We start from the raw sequence: 13,877 nt of genomic DNA, 5'->3' as shown, positions 1-13,877 counted from the left end.
CTCCTGCCTGCGGTCCTGCAGAACATCCACAAGGCGCCAGAGCGTGTCAAATTTTCCCTGGGCATTTCCTGTGTGGCTGGTCAGAACATCCAAGCTTGGACTGCTGTCCAGAGCATCAACAGAGTGGTGCACTGTGGGATAGCTCCCGGAGCTACTAAGGTCGATTTCCTAATTCGACATAGCCATGTCGAATTTAGCGCTACTCCCCTCGTCGGGGAGGAGTACAGAATTCGAACTAAAGCGCCCTCTAGGTCGAACTAATTAGCTTCCTGGTGTGGACGGGTGCACGGTTAAGTCGAATTAACGCTGCTAAATTCTACATAAACTCCTAGTGTAGACCAGGCCTTTGTTACTGCATAAACAAATGGCCTGATGATCAACTGATTCTTTGTGTACACAAAAACTGACTGCATAAGCTTGTTACCAGCATAAATTACACACAATCAAATATAAACAAATCTTGCCATGTTTGTTTTCTATTACTCCAAAAATAAGAAAGTTCAGCAAAAAAGCAGGCAGTTCCTTCTGAAACAATATGACAATAGGAGCATGAGCTATGCTGTTTTATTTTGTATCTGTACAAAAAGTGCCTTTATATAAATTCCTCCTTTTTCATTCAAGGACATTAAAACATTCTATAGACTATAAGGCTTATAACACAGATTATGTCTTCTAGCTGAAGGGTGAAGGTAGGGGATCCTAGAGAGAATGTGTCATCTTGGTACCAGTGTAATATTTACATCTGAGTCCAGGGCTGGAGGGGAAGAGTCCCCTTGCCAGAGTGTCTGGAGAGATTTGAAGTTGTCCTAACAAGCTCCTCGAGTCCACAGGAAGAAGGGTATAGTTGTCCAGTTCAGAGCCACTCTGGGCCATATTTGGGTCTGGTTATGGTAGTATTACGCAATACTGAGGCTGGAGGTGGGTTGAAGAAAATGGTAACTGGTCTATTCTACGGACCAAAAATTGTAGGGAAGAGGCACAACAGAAGCATTTTTTTGCCATCCTTCCCCAGCTCCTTCTGAGGCCTGGTCTACACTAGGATCTTAAATCGAATTTAGCAGCGTTAATTCGAACTAATCGCTCAACCGTCCACACCAGGAAGCCATTTAATTCGAACTAGGGGGCTCCTTAGTTCGAATTTGGTACTCCACCCCGACAGGTGGAGTAACGCTAAATTCGCACTTGCTAGCTCGAATTAGGCTAGGTGTGGATGCAAATCAAACTTAGTAGCTCCGGGAGCTATCCCACAGTGCACCACTCTGTTGACGCTCTGGACAGCAGTCCGAGCTTGGATGTTCTGAGCAGCCACACAGGAAATGACCCGGGAAAATTTGAAATCCTTTTCCTGTCTGGACAGTTAGAATCTCATTTCTTGCTTTGACATCGGGGCGAGCTCCGCGGCACCTGCAACGATGCAGAGCTCTCCAGCAGAGGAGTCAGCCCAATGCAAGAATAGAAAGAGATCCCCAGCATGGACAGACCGGGAAGTCCAGGATCTGATCGCTGTGTGGGGCGAGGAGTCTGTGCTGTCGGAGCTGCGCTCCAACAAGCGTAATGCAAAGACCTTCGAGAAGGTCTCCCAAGCCATGACACAGAAAGGATACAGCCGGGATGCGATGCAGTGCCGCGTGAAAGTCAAGGACCTGAGGCAAGGCTATCAAAAAGTCAGAGCGGCAAACGGACGCTCCGGAGCACAGCCCCAGACATGCCGCTTCTACGAGGCACTGCATGCCATTCTCGGTGGGTCTGCCACCACTGTCCCACCAGTGACCGTGGACTCAGTGGATGGCATAGTGAGCCAGGACAGTTCCTACTCGATGTTCGCCGATGGGCAAGACGACGAAGGGTCCGTGGAGGAAGGCGCAGGCGACAGCGAACACAATGCCGCTTTCCCTGACAGCCAGGATCTGTTCCTCACCCTCACAGAGATCCCCTACCAACCCTCACCGGCCGTGAACCCGGACTCAGAGTCAGGGGAAGGATCAGGCGGTAAGTCGTATAAACAAGAAAATATTTATTTGCTCGAAAACATGTATACCAAAAATATAAATTCTATCTATAAATACTATATCTAAAAGTTTTTAAAGGGAAACTAAACGAACAGTAGGTCTACACAGATTGGGATGGAACAATAGTCCTCCATGGACAATTCCACAAATGCTTCAAACAGTTCCTCAAATACCCTCCGCAGGAGGTTTCGAGGAAGAGGTGCCTTATTTGGTCCTCCGGTGAAGCTCACTCTTCCACGCCACGACATCCTCAGATACAGGGGAACCATCGCCTCTACCAGCATGGCCGCGTAGGGTCCCGGTCGGTGAAGTGCTTCCCTTAACATCCTTTCTTTCTGCACTCGAGAGACACGCCTCAGGGTAATCTCGTTACTGAAGTGCTGCATCTAATTAGGGCAATTAGCGAATAGTTACTGTTCTTAATGGTTTACTTATACTTTGCATAACAAAGCCCCGCGCTTAGCAGCCACGTGCTGTAGGCCACACAGGAAAAGCATACATTGATCTTTCCCCTGCAGTGTCGGGAGTGGCTGCAAAAGGGTCATAGTATCTGATTTCCAGATTGCCTTTAGCACGACAGCACAGCTATCCGTTAACTGATAAGCATAATGTACTGTAAGGCTTACCAGGACTCTCTGCTAGAGGGATTCTGCTATCTCTCCCGACTTCTCCGCTCTCCTGTGCAATGGCGCAGCCAATCAGAGCGTAGGCCAAAATGTTGTGCTTCTCTGGAGACCACGTGACACTTGTTGTCCGGTACGGTCTTCTTCATAGAAATTGACTAGACGGTGTTCACTGTTCGCCAAAATGTATCTGTACAAGGAAATCACTAACTTTCCCCATCACACAGCTTCGGCTCCTTCCCAGACTGCCCCGGCATCCCCCTCGCAGAGACTGGCAATGATTAGACGGCGAAAGAAGAAGACTAGGGACGACATGTTCGCTGAACTGATGGCCTGCTCCCGAGCAGAGGCTGCAGAGCAGAAACACTGGAGGGAGACCCTATGTGAGCAGCATCGCACACTCATGGAACGTGAGGATAGGTGGCGGCAGGAAGACCAGCAGACCACCCAAACGCTGCTTGGTCTCATGAAGGAACAAACGGACACGCTTCGTCGCCTTGTTGATGTCCTGCAGGACCGCAGGCTGGAGGACAGGGCCCCCCTGCAGTGTCTCTGCAATCGCCCTCCCCAGCCAAGAAGTCCTGGCCCCCCCTCACCCAAAAGTACAAGACGGAGGGGTGGTAGAGGCCGTGAGAACTGTCACTGAACCAGAGCAGAGCGGCCGTGTACCCCGCACTTCTCACGTTAGAAATTTGTAGAAGTGCTTCCCTTATAGGCTCAGCCAGTCCCAAATCCAAGGTTCATCCCCCCACTGTTTATTAGATTAATAAAAGATGTTTGCTGTTAATCACTGTTTCCGTCATGTCTTTCCTGTCAGAGGATTTTTCGGTGTATGGGGTGGACAGGGGTTTCATACTTGCACGGTATAGCCTACAGTACCAGGGTACAGACTTGGGGAAAGGATCAACTGCGGGGCACACACACACTGCAGTCAGTAGGCACCAGGGTCATTCTGTGTTGTGTATGCTGCCCCTGATCATTTCGTAATGTGTATGCTTGTCCAGGGTCCTAGCGCCTGCCACGCCATTACTGTGAAGGCAGGCTGCCCTTACGATGCACTTGCAACGGATCCACGAGCCTATCTGCTGCCCTGAGCCCCAACAAGAGCCCTCATCCACGGACAGATAGTCACCCTTCTCCCACACCCATCACCCCTTCCCACGCAGAAACCCGCAGCCCACTGCCGTCATCCAAACCCCTATGCAAAGAAGGCACCACTCGCCCCTTCCTGCAAACCCTCCCCTTCATGCAGAACCACTGTCATCCGTCCCCCACCCCAGAGACCTATGTAGGAGCAGGAGGATGTCAGTCCTCTATGGAGGAAGCGGTCTGTACGTCAGTGCACACCGTGCCCAGCACAGTATGCGTCCATGTCTCAACACCAGAACAGAAATGCAAAGTAAAAAGATTTATTAATAATGAGTGTAACAATTAATTTGCTTAAAAACGTGCTTTGGAAGTGGGGGAAACTTGGAGAACGCGGCATGTAGCCGCAGATCCAAATCGACACAAACTGACACAGGCCCAGGGTCAGTTTCTCTTGAAAGCAAGTGGAGAGTCATAGGTTACCCTGCTCTCCGAGGAAACTTGCTTTCAAAGCCTCCCGGATACAGAGCGCTTCCCGCTGGGATATTCTCTCGGCACGGGTAAACTGCAGCCAGGCGATTTGCCTCAACCTCCCATCCGGACAAAAAGGCCTCGCCCTTGCTCTCACACAGATTGTGCAGCACACAGCATGCAGCAATAACTACGGGGATATTCTTTTCGCTGATGTCCGAGCGAGTGAGTAAGCTCCGCCATCTCCCCTTGAGACGTCCGAAAGCACACTCCACCACCATTCTGCACTTGCTCAGCCGGTAGTTGAAGAGTTCCTTCTCTCTGTCCAGGGCGCCTGTATAGGGCTTCATGAGCCAGGGCATTAGCGGGTAGGCTGGGTCCCCGAGGATCACTGTAGGCATCTGCACATCCCCAACCGTTATTTTGTGGTCCGGGAAGAAAGTACCTGCCTGGAGGAGTCTAAAGAGACCAGAGCTCCTGAACACACGCGCGTCATGAACCTTGCCCGCCCACCCGACGTTGATGTTGGTAAAACGTCCCCTATGGTCCACCAGTCCTTGCAGCACCATGGAAAAGTAGCCCTTTCGGTTAATGTAATCGCTGGCCTGGTGGGCCGGTGCCAGGATAGGGATGTGAGTCCCATCTATAGCCCCACCGCAGTTTGGGAATCCCATCGCGGCGAAGCCATCTATGATGTCCTGGACGTTTCCCAGGGTCACCACCTTTGAGAGCAGTTGCTCAACGATTGCGTGGGCTACTTCAATCACAGCAACCCCCACGGTAGATTTGCCCACGCCAAAGTGGTTCGCTACTGACCGGTAGCTGTCTGGCGTGGCAAGTTTCCAGAGGGCTATGGCCACTCGCTTCTGCACACTCAGGGCTGCTCGCATCCGGGTGTCCTGGCGCTTCAGGGCAGGGGACAGCAAGTCACACAGTTCAAGGAAAGTGCCCTTACGCATCCTGAAGTTTCGCAGCCACTCTGTGTCATCCCAGACCTGCAGCACTATGCGGTCCCACCAGTCCGTGCTTGTTTCCCGGGCCCAGAATCTCCGTTCCACAGCATGAACTTGACCCATTGCCACCACGATCTCCACTGCCCGGCGTACCCTGCTTTCTGAGAGGTCTGCGCCACTCTCCTCACCGCGCTGCCGGAGCCTCCTCGCCCGATTTCTCAGCAGCTGACTGTTGCAGAGGTGGACGATAAGGTGCGAGGAGTTGACAACGGCCATAAGTGCAGCGATGATCGCAGCGGGCTCCATGCTCGCAGTGCTGTGGCGTCCACGCTGTCACTGACCAGAAAAGTGCGCGAACAGATTTCCCGCTGGCGCTTTCAGGGAGGGAGGGCGTTTGTGAGTGACGGTTGAATGATGACAGTTACCCAAAACCACCCTCGACACATTTTTCCCCCAGCAGGCATTGCGAGCTCTACCCAGCATTCCAATGGGCAGCGGGGACTGCGGGAACTGTGGGATAGCTTCCCACAGTGCACCGCTTCCAAAGTCGACGCTGGCCCCGTGAATGTGGACTCAGAAATTCGAATTAGTGTATTTAGTATGGATACACAAATTCGACTTCATAAGGTCGAATCCACAAATTCGAACTAAGTTGATTCGAAATAGTCTTGTAGTGTAGACAAGGCCTGAGAGGAAGCTTCCCTTGTGCACCCAAATCCTCATCCGTGCCATTCTGTAGCTTTGAGGAGGCCTGGGGAAAAAAAAAAAAAAGATGACTTCTGAAAAAGGTTACAGCTGCTTCTAGGAAGGCAAGAAAATATCTAGGGAAGTCTGTATATTTGGAGTTGGAAAAAGTGAATATGAAAATTGTGCAGTTGGATCACCAACACCGGCCTGACTTAAGAGGTGAAGGCGGCTCACATTCATTCATCTATGCGGGCAGAACCCATATCACATTTTTTTTCCAGTTTAGACAACATATACACCCACTCCAATTTTAGCTGTATTTGAGACTGAGGCAGAAAGGTTCCCCAAGGGAACATCAAATTGATCCTATGATACCATAACTTGTTTCTGCTCCACAGCCTCTATAGCAGAAAAGCTTTGGATTTATGAGATCTCAGAATCAATAGGGCTGAGGTGGATATAGTATCCTCACATCTTAAGGGTTACCTCTGCAAGTAACTTGAAGCCCTAAGGGAACCTATGATCCAAGCATCAGTTCTTAGCCTGTCAGGTCCTTATCAGCTATATTCTTGTGAACCAAGTCCTAGATGACTGAATTTTTGTTACACAACTTAGCCCATAGGCATAGGGTGGAAGCCCAAGAGAACCTCAGCAGACACTATGAAGAATCAAGGGAACTGAGCACTCTGGAATCATGCAAATTGGCTTCTAAGATTTCTAATAGTAAAAGAGTCTATGAATGGTTCCACCCCTTTCTACTCACCTACAAGGTGAGAGTCTCATAGATAGAGCTTTGGAAGGAAGGAAAACCCTCTCCCAAATGCAGGGTATCAAGTTTTTGCATCTGAAAATGCCAAACAGGAAGCACAATGTAAAAACACTATCCTGGAATAGAGAATCACCATCTCAGATATGATCAAAAGCTTGTAATAGGAAATACATTACATCTCAGTGTTCTGAGGAACTCCACACCAGATCTGTTTACTCAGATCCCTACGTTGGGCACAGAATCAGTAAGGCAAGTAGTTCTGCAAAGATCATGGTGATGGAAGTGCAGTACTGGACTCCATTGACCTGGGTGGATCCAGGGCCTCAGTGGAACAGAACCACAAGACAAGTGACTCAACAGTTAAAGGTGCTAGATCGTCATGTTGGCTGGATCCCTTCTTGGCAATTGTGCTTGGTAATCCTTCATGTCAGGCTGTCAAATCTGGATTCAGGTTCTCACCCTAGATCCATGTTTGGCTGCTAGATCCCAAAGCAGGCTTGATTTCTGGTTCCATATCTATACTTGACAGCTACAGATACATGCTCAGCTTGCTTTTGAGGCTTTTATTTTTGTAGCTCTGATCTGTGTTCTTTTGTGGTTTTGCAGCTACCAGATCCATGCTTCATTGTTTCATCTGGATTTTGCAGCCCCAGATCTGTTTGACTGCCAGATCCAGACTTTGCCACCTCGGATCCATGCTCAGCTGCCAGATCCAGATCCAAGCTGTGCAGCCCAAGATCTGTGCTTGTCTGCAGGTTCTGATCTGTGTGGTTCTAGATCTCTTGGAAACCAGCTCCAACAACCATAAAATCATTTTAGGCACACAGATAAGTCTCCAAGATCAACCTGGACAGAGCCAGGGACCTTGACAATGAGCAGATTGAGGAGCATCCCTCACCAGCAGAGTTGTATGAGACAGCCAAACCCTAGAGGATTATCTTTGAAGCCAATGCTGGATTTATTCAGTGACAGTTTAGCTGACTGGGCCTAAGGAGCTTCCCATATTAGCAGGGATGTTTGAAGCAACCCTCCCACTCCTGCAGGTTCAGACAGTCTGTGCTGGACAGGCATCTCTTTTCTTTTAACAAAAAACCTGACAAGCTATAAACAACATTTGCCCCAAAAGGGCAGAATGAGAGAGGGAAAAAGAAAAAAAAACACTGAGGAAAGTGTTGAGGATGCTGTGAACAATCCAAGCTCACCTCACCTTTGGCAGCTCAAAGGAAGAGAGGGGCAGATTGGGGCCATTCCCCCTGGCTTTTACCTTCAGAACCCTCCAGTATGTGAAGGAGAGGAGGGACGAGTAGCCCTAGGGGACACTGCTGTCCAGAAGCTCGCAGTGCAGGCATCTTGGATGCTCAAGTGGGAATATGCAAAGGCCACTCAAGGAAGAAACCCAAATACCATGAGACTTGTGATTTTTATCAAAAGAGTTGGCAACTCTGCCACTGAAGAAGAGAGAGGTCAGCACTGAACACTTCGAAAATCCCACCACTGGCACATTAAGATATTCTTTAATGTTATCTGGCCTGCCTTCACTCCATAGACCAAGAACTATGCAGAGACTAGGCCAACAAAATAACAAGTCTTCTCACTAAGATGGAATAATATACTTACCCTTCTAAACCTAACCCCCCGATTAGTAGTCTTACCAAAAGAACCAATAGTGCATGACACAAATGAACATATACTGTACATTAACCATACTTTATACAACTGTACGCTAAGCGCCTTGAAAAAAATTCTGCTGCAACACAAAATAATTCTAGCAACTATATTTTTCTTTTAATAAGTTCACAACAGTGAAATTGTAATGCATTTTAAAAACATTAGATTCTTAAAATAATCTTATATGCCTTAAAAATACTGCCTTCAGATTCTCCCCTCCCCCCGCCCAAAGTTATCCAGAATGTGTAACTAAGATATCCACTAGAAAAAGTTCTATAAAGCAACCACTTGAGGTTGGTTATCCACTCAAGATATTTATCAACTACAAATATTTTTCTCTGCTTAAGTAGCTAGTTGGTTTTCATAAGCAGCTAGGCTCTTCAACATGATCAAAACCAAAATACTACAGTGTATGGAAATCCTGTAACTAATCATCTAATAGAGTGACCATGACTATTTCCAGACGTTTCCTCTGCCTCTGTAAACTAGTGACGGACTGCAGTTATTAACAGGTCAGTGAATAAATTAATTCCAGGGCACTGGAAATTATGTTCGTGAAATGAAAAGTGGCCTTGCTGACATTGCATCACTATTTCTAGACAGTGCGCTTGAACACCAAATAAATCTCACAACTTGGATGAGTTCCAAAAGCCAGTGACCTAGTTTCATTAGGGTGGGAAATGAATAGCAAGTGGTCCTATGAGAGGAGAATATCTGAATAACTCTCTATAGGAGAACAGTTACAGTCCATAATTTTATTTTATTTTTACATCACAAATTATCCATTCTGACAGATCACTGAGAATCCCCATCCCCACAAAAAATTCTCTTAGAATTAAAGTTACTTTAACATTACATTACTCACACTGACATCCCTGTATTGCATTCGCATCCACTGTATTAGATTTTTTTAGAATTACTTTTATATCTCATTCATAATATCTTAATATTGTTTTAAATCAGATTATTTTTTATTTTCCAGTGAAAAATGTAACACTTCATGCTTAAACCAAAGAGAACTTTACTAATAAAAGTATGTCTATTTTTAAATATTCAGCATACAGTAATCTGCTCAGTAATCTTTCTTGATTAAAAATTCCTTGGCTTCTTTTCAAAAAACACACAGAGTGTGGATGAGCTCAACAGCTGCCAACATAATTTTTTCAAGAACTCACCAAGCATTACTACCTCTATAAAAGGCCCCATTTATAGAATGAAGCGTATACTGTAGAAATCACCTCTCCCCTCCCATCCCACAACCACCCTTTATACTGAAATGAAGACATATTGGCGAAGTATCGTAACAATAATACGTAGCAAAAATCACTTTGTCTTAGATAGATCATCTTTCGAAAACCTCTTACTGTCCTCTGCAAATTACTTTCCATTCACTAGCAAAGTAAAGTACAGAAGATAAATTGGTATGCTATGTAAAAAAGACTGTTCTTGAAAAACTAAAACATTTGCAGGACTTTTTTACTAACCAAATTGGGAACATGACATAATTAACGCAAGATATTGATTTCAAAGTGTCACTTGCAGCCCAACCCATGCATGACCACTTTTTTTTTTTTAAGTAAGACTTGTCCACATTATTTGCTAAGTTGTGTTTAACACTGTGTGAGTTAAAACATTTTCTAACACTATGTGTTTTTCCAGTGTAGACAAGGCCTAAGAACTGGTGGTTGGCAACAACAAATTTCTGCAAGCTTCTGTTCCTAAAACAAAGGTCGGTTCAAGCCTTCGCCTGACCATCTCAGTGGTAGAGGAGAAGTAAACATTTCCTATCTGGATAGATCCACTCCTGGCTTTTCATCTTCATAGGGATTAAACAGTATCTCTACAAGACACTCTCTTCTGCCTGCCTGCATTCTCTCTGCCTGTCCTGCCACTAAGAAGTACAGCTCACTCTCTCTTTAGTGCCTCTGTTACCATAGAGACAAGAAGAGTTAAACAGAGCTGTGCTCACTAGCAATCAGTCTACTAGGGAAACAAAAAGGGAGGGTTGTGGGGAAAAGGGCAGTGCAGGGTTACTGCTTAATCCTTGCAAGGCTGGAGAACAGGAAATATGCCTCTTCATAAAGAAATGGAACCAGAATGGAAAGATTTTTTTAAATCTTCACCAGCTCCAGAAAGAGTAAAGGATACTATGGCTGACAATACTTAAACCTGTATTTTTCTGTATTTTCTTTGTGTCCTGCCCCATTTCACTAGAGAGGGGTCTTGAGTGCCCCAAATACATAAGAAATGTATTAAGCTTATTGTGAATTGTCTCCACATAGTTTGCACTCTGCCTAAACGTGGATTTCTATTCAATGTCCCAGACACTTCTATACTTCATTATAGAATTGAATTATAAATACAGAAGTTTGGCCTTGCTTCATTTTTCAAACATTCACCATTTAGTCATCAGTGTCATGGAAAACTACAATGAAACAATCTCAGAAAGAAGCCAGTGACATGATGCAACCCACACTCACTGAGAGAGAACTTGAATGGGACCTAAAGCTGTAGGTATTATGGAGGAGGGAACAGGCCACACCTTCTATCAGTTATTCACATGAAGTGAGCAACACATTAGTTTCATACTGACCAATAAAATTTTTGAAAGATATGAGGAGAACTGTGTGAAGGGGAAACAGCTGATACTTCCTTCTGGTTGTGTAGTTGAGATCATCTCTTTTTAACAAATGTGGGGAAAGGAAGAGATTGTAACACAATGGATTCAAGATCCCAAACTTTGGGGTTTAAAATTCTAGCTCAGGTCATAAAAAAACAACACTTTGGAGTTCTAATTCTAACCCTTAGGGTACGCAGTAAAAAAAAAAAAAAAAAAAAAAAAAAAGTGTAATGGCAGCAAGTCTCAGAGCCTGAGTTAACTGACTTGGACTTGCGGGTCTAAAATTCAGGCACTGACTCCGTGGGTGCTCCAAGGTGGGAACACCCCTGGGGAAAAAATAGTGGGTACTCAGCACCCACCAGCCACAACTGTTCAGCCATGCTGTCAAATGGCAGCTCAGGGAGGGAGCACCCCCCAAGAAAACTAGACATTGGTGCACCTATGCTAAAAATAGCAGCTTGGGCTAGAGTCTGAGCTCTCAAACCCAGCAAGGGGGAAAGGGCTGTGACCCTGGACTCTAGCCCCAGCCCAAACATCTACACCACTATTTTAGCCCTGCAGAGTGAGTCTCAGTCAGTTGACCCAGAGTCAAAAATTCACTGCATGGTTGTTGTTTTTTCCTGTGTAGATGTACCCTATTTGAACACAGCACGATGAACTCTGATTCTCTATAAGGAGCAAGTCATTGCACTACCAAGAGTTCGGTGAAACATTCTCAATTTATATATAAAGACGTTGCTATTGTATAATTGTATTTATAATTTGGTAAACAGATTTTGAATATTAGCATTGTGACACATTTTAAAACTCTACCTCCACACCAACATCATTAGAATTGCTCAGAAAGCCAAGTATAAAATGACTCATTTGGTGAAAGTCAGCTTATTTTTATTTAAGAAAAAAGAACAAATCATATGAACCATAATTCTCCATAACCTACAGGGGCAGAACTAATTTACCTCCCGCTATTAGCATTCTACATATTTTGTTTAATTACTTTGAGACAAGAGTGGATGTTCAAACATCTGTTTTCAACACTATTAGCATTTTTTTTTACTTGAGGCCATTTATTTAACTTGATACATAAATAAACATTACAAAATATTAACATGCAAATAAGGCTCTATAGATTTACGTTGATTGAAGAAAAAGCTGATAAACGTTCATATACCAAGTTACTTGTCTTATTACAATACCAAATCATGATAGCTATCATGAATGCTCAACATTGGGACCAATGTGAGATCTATTTTAGAGACAAGATGCGTGAAGTAATATCTTTTATCAGACCAACTTCTGTTGGTGCCAGGTACAAGCATTCGAGCTTCACAGAGCTCTTCTTCAGGTCAGCTCTGTGAAGCTCCAAAGCTACTTCCTTCCCCCAGAAAACGAATCTAAAGCAAAACAGATCCACCTTTTATTTGCTTTCTTTTTTCATAGTATTTACTAAGGACAGAATTCAATACTTTAAACAACAACTTCTAATCTGGCTCTTCATTCCAGGAGGATTAAGATGTTAAATTTCTATTTTAGAAATGTGAAAGGTTTTCCCCTAAAAAATTTCCTTTTTTTGTTACATTTAGCCTGTCATTGTATCATAGAAATTAGAGGTGGAAAAGAGCAATCAAATCTTCTATTCCATCAGCCTGCCAATGCAGGAGTAGTCTCAGCAGTAAATAAATTATATTTTTAATTATATGGAAGGCAAAATGTAATATTTTGTTTTTGTTTCAAATATTCTTAAATTAGCATCTGAGCAGAGAAAAATTACAAATTGTTTTTGATGTCATGAGTCTTGTTTCCCTCCCTCTCTGCCATTACCAAGTTGTACAATAATTTTCTACTTTAGTAGAAGCTACAGTATTTACAGCAAGAAGATATTCTACCATTAAAATGTGGGTCAAATTTCAGGCTCAAAGTGTCACAGTCTCTCTTTAACCTTTTACACCTGCATAGATTGTACAACTGCTGTTTGCATTTTGCATGTGTCACATCTGGAAATTCCCCTCGTATCTTACTCATCACAAAAGGAATATTTTTCAATTGTAAGGCAAATCCATTAATACAGAACTTTATTCTGGTTTTAACTGTGAAAAGGGAATAATTGAAGGGATGCTGAAGATTCACAAAGATCCACTAAGACCAACTGGCACACTTTCATTTTCTTTTCGTACAAAAAATAATACTACTCATGTTCTTGCTCTATATTCTTGGAATCCACAATCTGATAGCTCTGACTTTCTAAAACAGGTTGTCAAATCAGAAAAAATGGTCAGAAAAAAGTGAACTGTAAAGTTTTCTTAGGTGACAGTTACCAAATAAACTTGAAAAGCTTCAATTAATTTTTCACTTGCTCTACATCTGCACCACACATTCAAGAGATAATCAGTCCTATGTATCTAGGTACATATGCTGTATACAGTTGCATCACTGGAAAAATCATTAGTTGCATCTCTGGGAAAATTTGAGACATGTTGAGAAGATGACAAATGATATTTATAGGATTAAAGCAGGAGTGACCAAACTACAGCCCGTCAGGGCTTTGGATCCAGCCCGCGGGATTGCTGCGCCTGTGGTGCTCCCAGAAGCGGCCGGCACCACGTCTCTGCAGCCCCGGGGAAGAGGGGAAGGGCAGAGGGCTCCACGTGCTGCCCTCACCTGCTGGCACCACCCCCCACAGCTCCCATTGGCTGGGAATAGAGAACCGCAGCCAATGGGAGCTTTGAGGGAGGTATCCACAGGTGAGGGAAGTGCAGGAAACCCCTCTGCCTCTCCTCCCCCAGGGGCCGCAGGGACATGGCGCCAGCAGCTTCCAGAAGTGGCGTGGGGCCAAGGCAGGCAGGGAGCTTGTCTTAGCCCCGCTGTGCCCCGCTGCCACCCCGAGACACTCCAGGTAAGCGGCGCTGGGCTGTAGCCCACACCCCAAACCCCTCTTGCACCCTACACCCCAACCCCCTGCCCTGAGCCCCTCCCTGCACACCAACCCCCTGC

At 45.1% G+C, this 13,877-nt stretch overlaps 1 protein-coding gene across 3 annotated transcripts in view; it reads right to left on the bottom strand.

The window, feature by feature from the left end:
• The window catches only part of AUH (AU RNA binding methylglutaconyl-CoA hydratase), a 193,065-nt gene that overhangs the window by 79,930 nt on the left and 99,258 nt on the right, over positions 1–13,877 (bottom strand). The window contains exons 7-8 of one of the 3 annotated variants that reach the window (XM_045020789.1): positions 5,829–5,893; positions 231–1,018 (exon numbers count right to left, since the gene is read on the bottom strand). The exons of the other annotated variants lie outside the window; for them this stretch is intronic. Coding sequence (XP_044876724.1) covers positions 5,862–5,893 — 32 coding nt within the window. The 3' untranslated portion in view covers positions 231–1,018; positions 5,829–5,861. Of the gene's footprint in view, positions 1–230; positions 1,019–5,828; positions 5,894–13,877 lie in introns of those variants that run through there. 3 annotated transcript variants of the gene reach the window in all.

This window comes from Mauremys mutica, chromosome 6 (genome assembly GCF_020497125.1).
Source record: "Mauremys mutica isolate MM-2020 ecotype Southern chromosome 6, ASM2049712v1, whole genome shotgun sequence".
Lineage (NCBI taxonomy): Eukaryota > Metazoa > Chordata > Testudines > Geoemydidae > Mauremys > Mauremys mutica.
The sequence above is the reverse complement of the archived record's forward strand: the minus strand, read 5'-3'. Positions and strand labels throughout refer to the sequence as shown.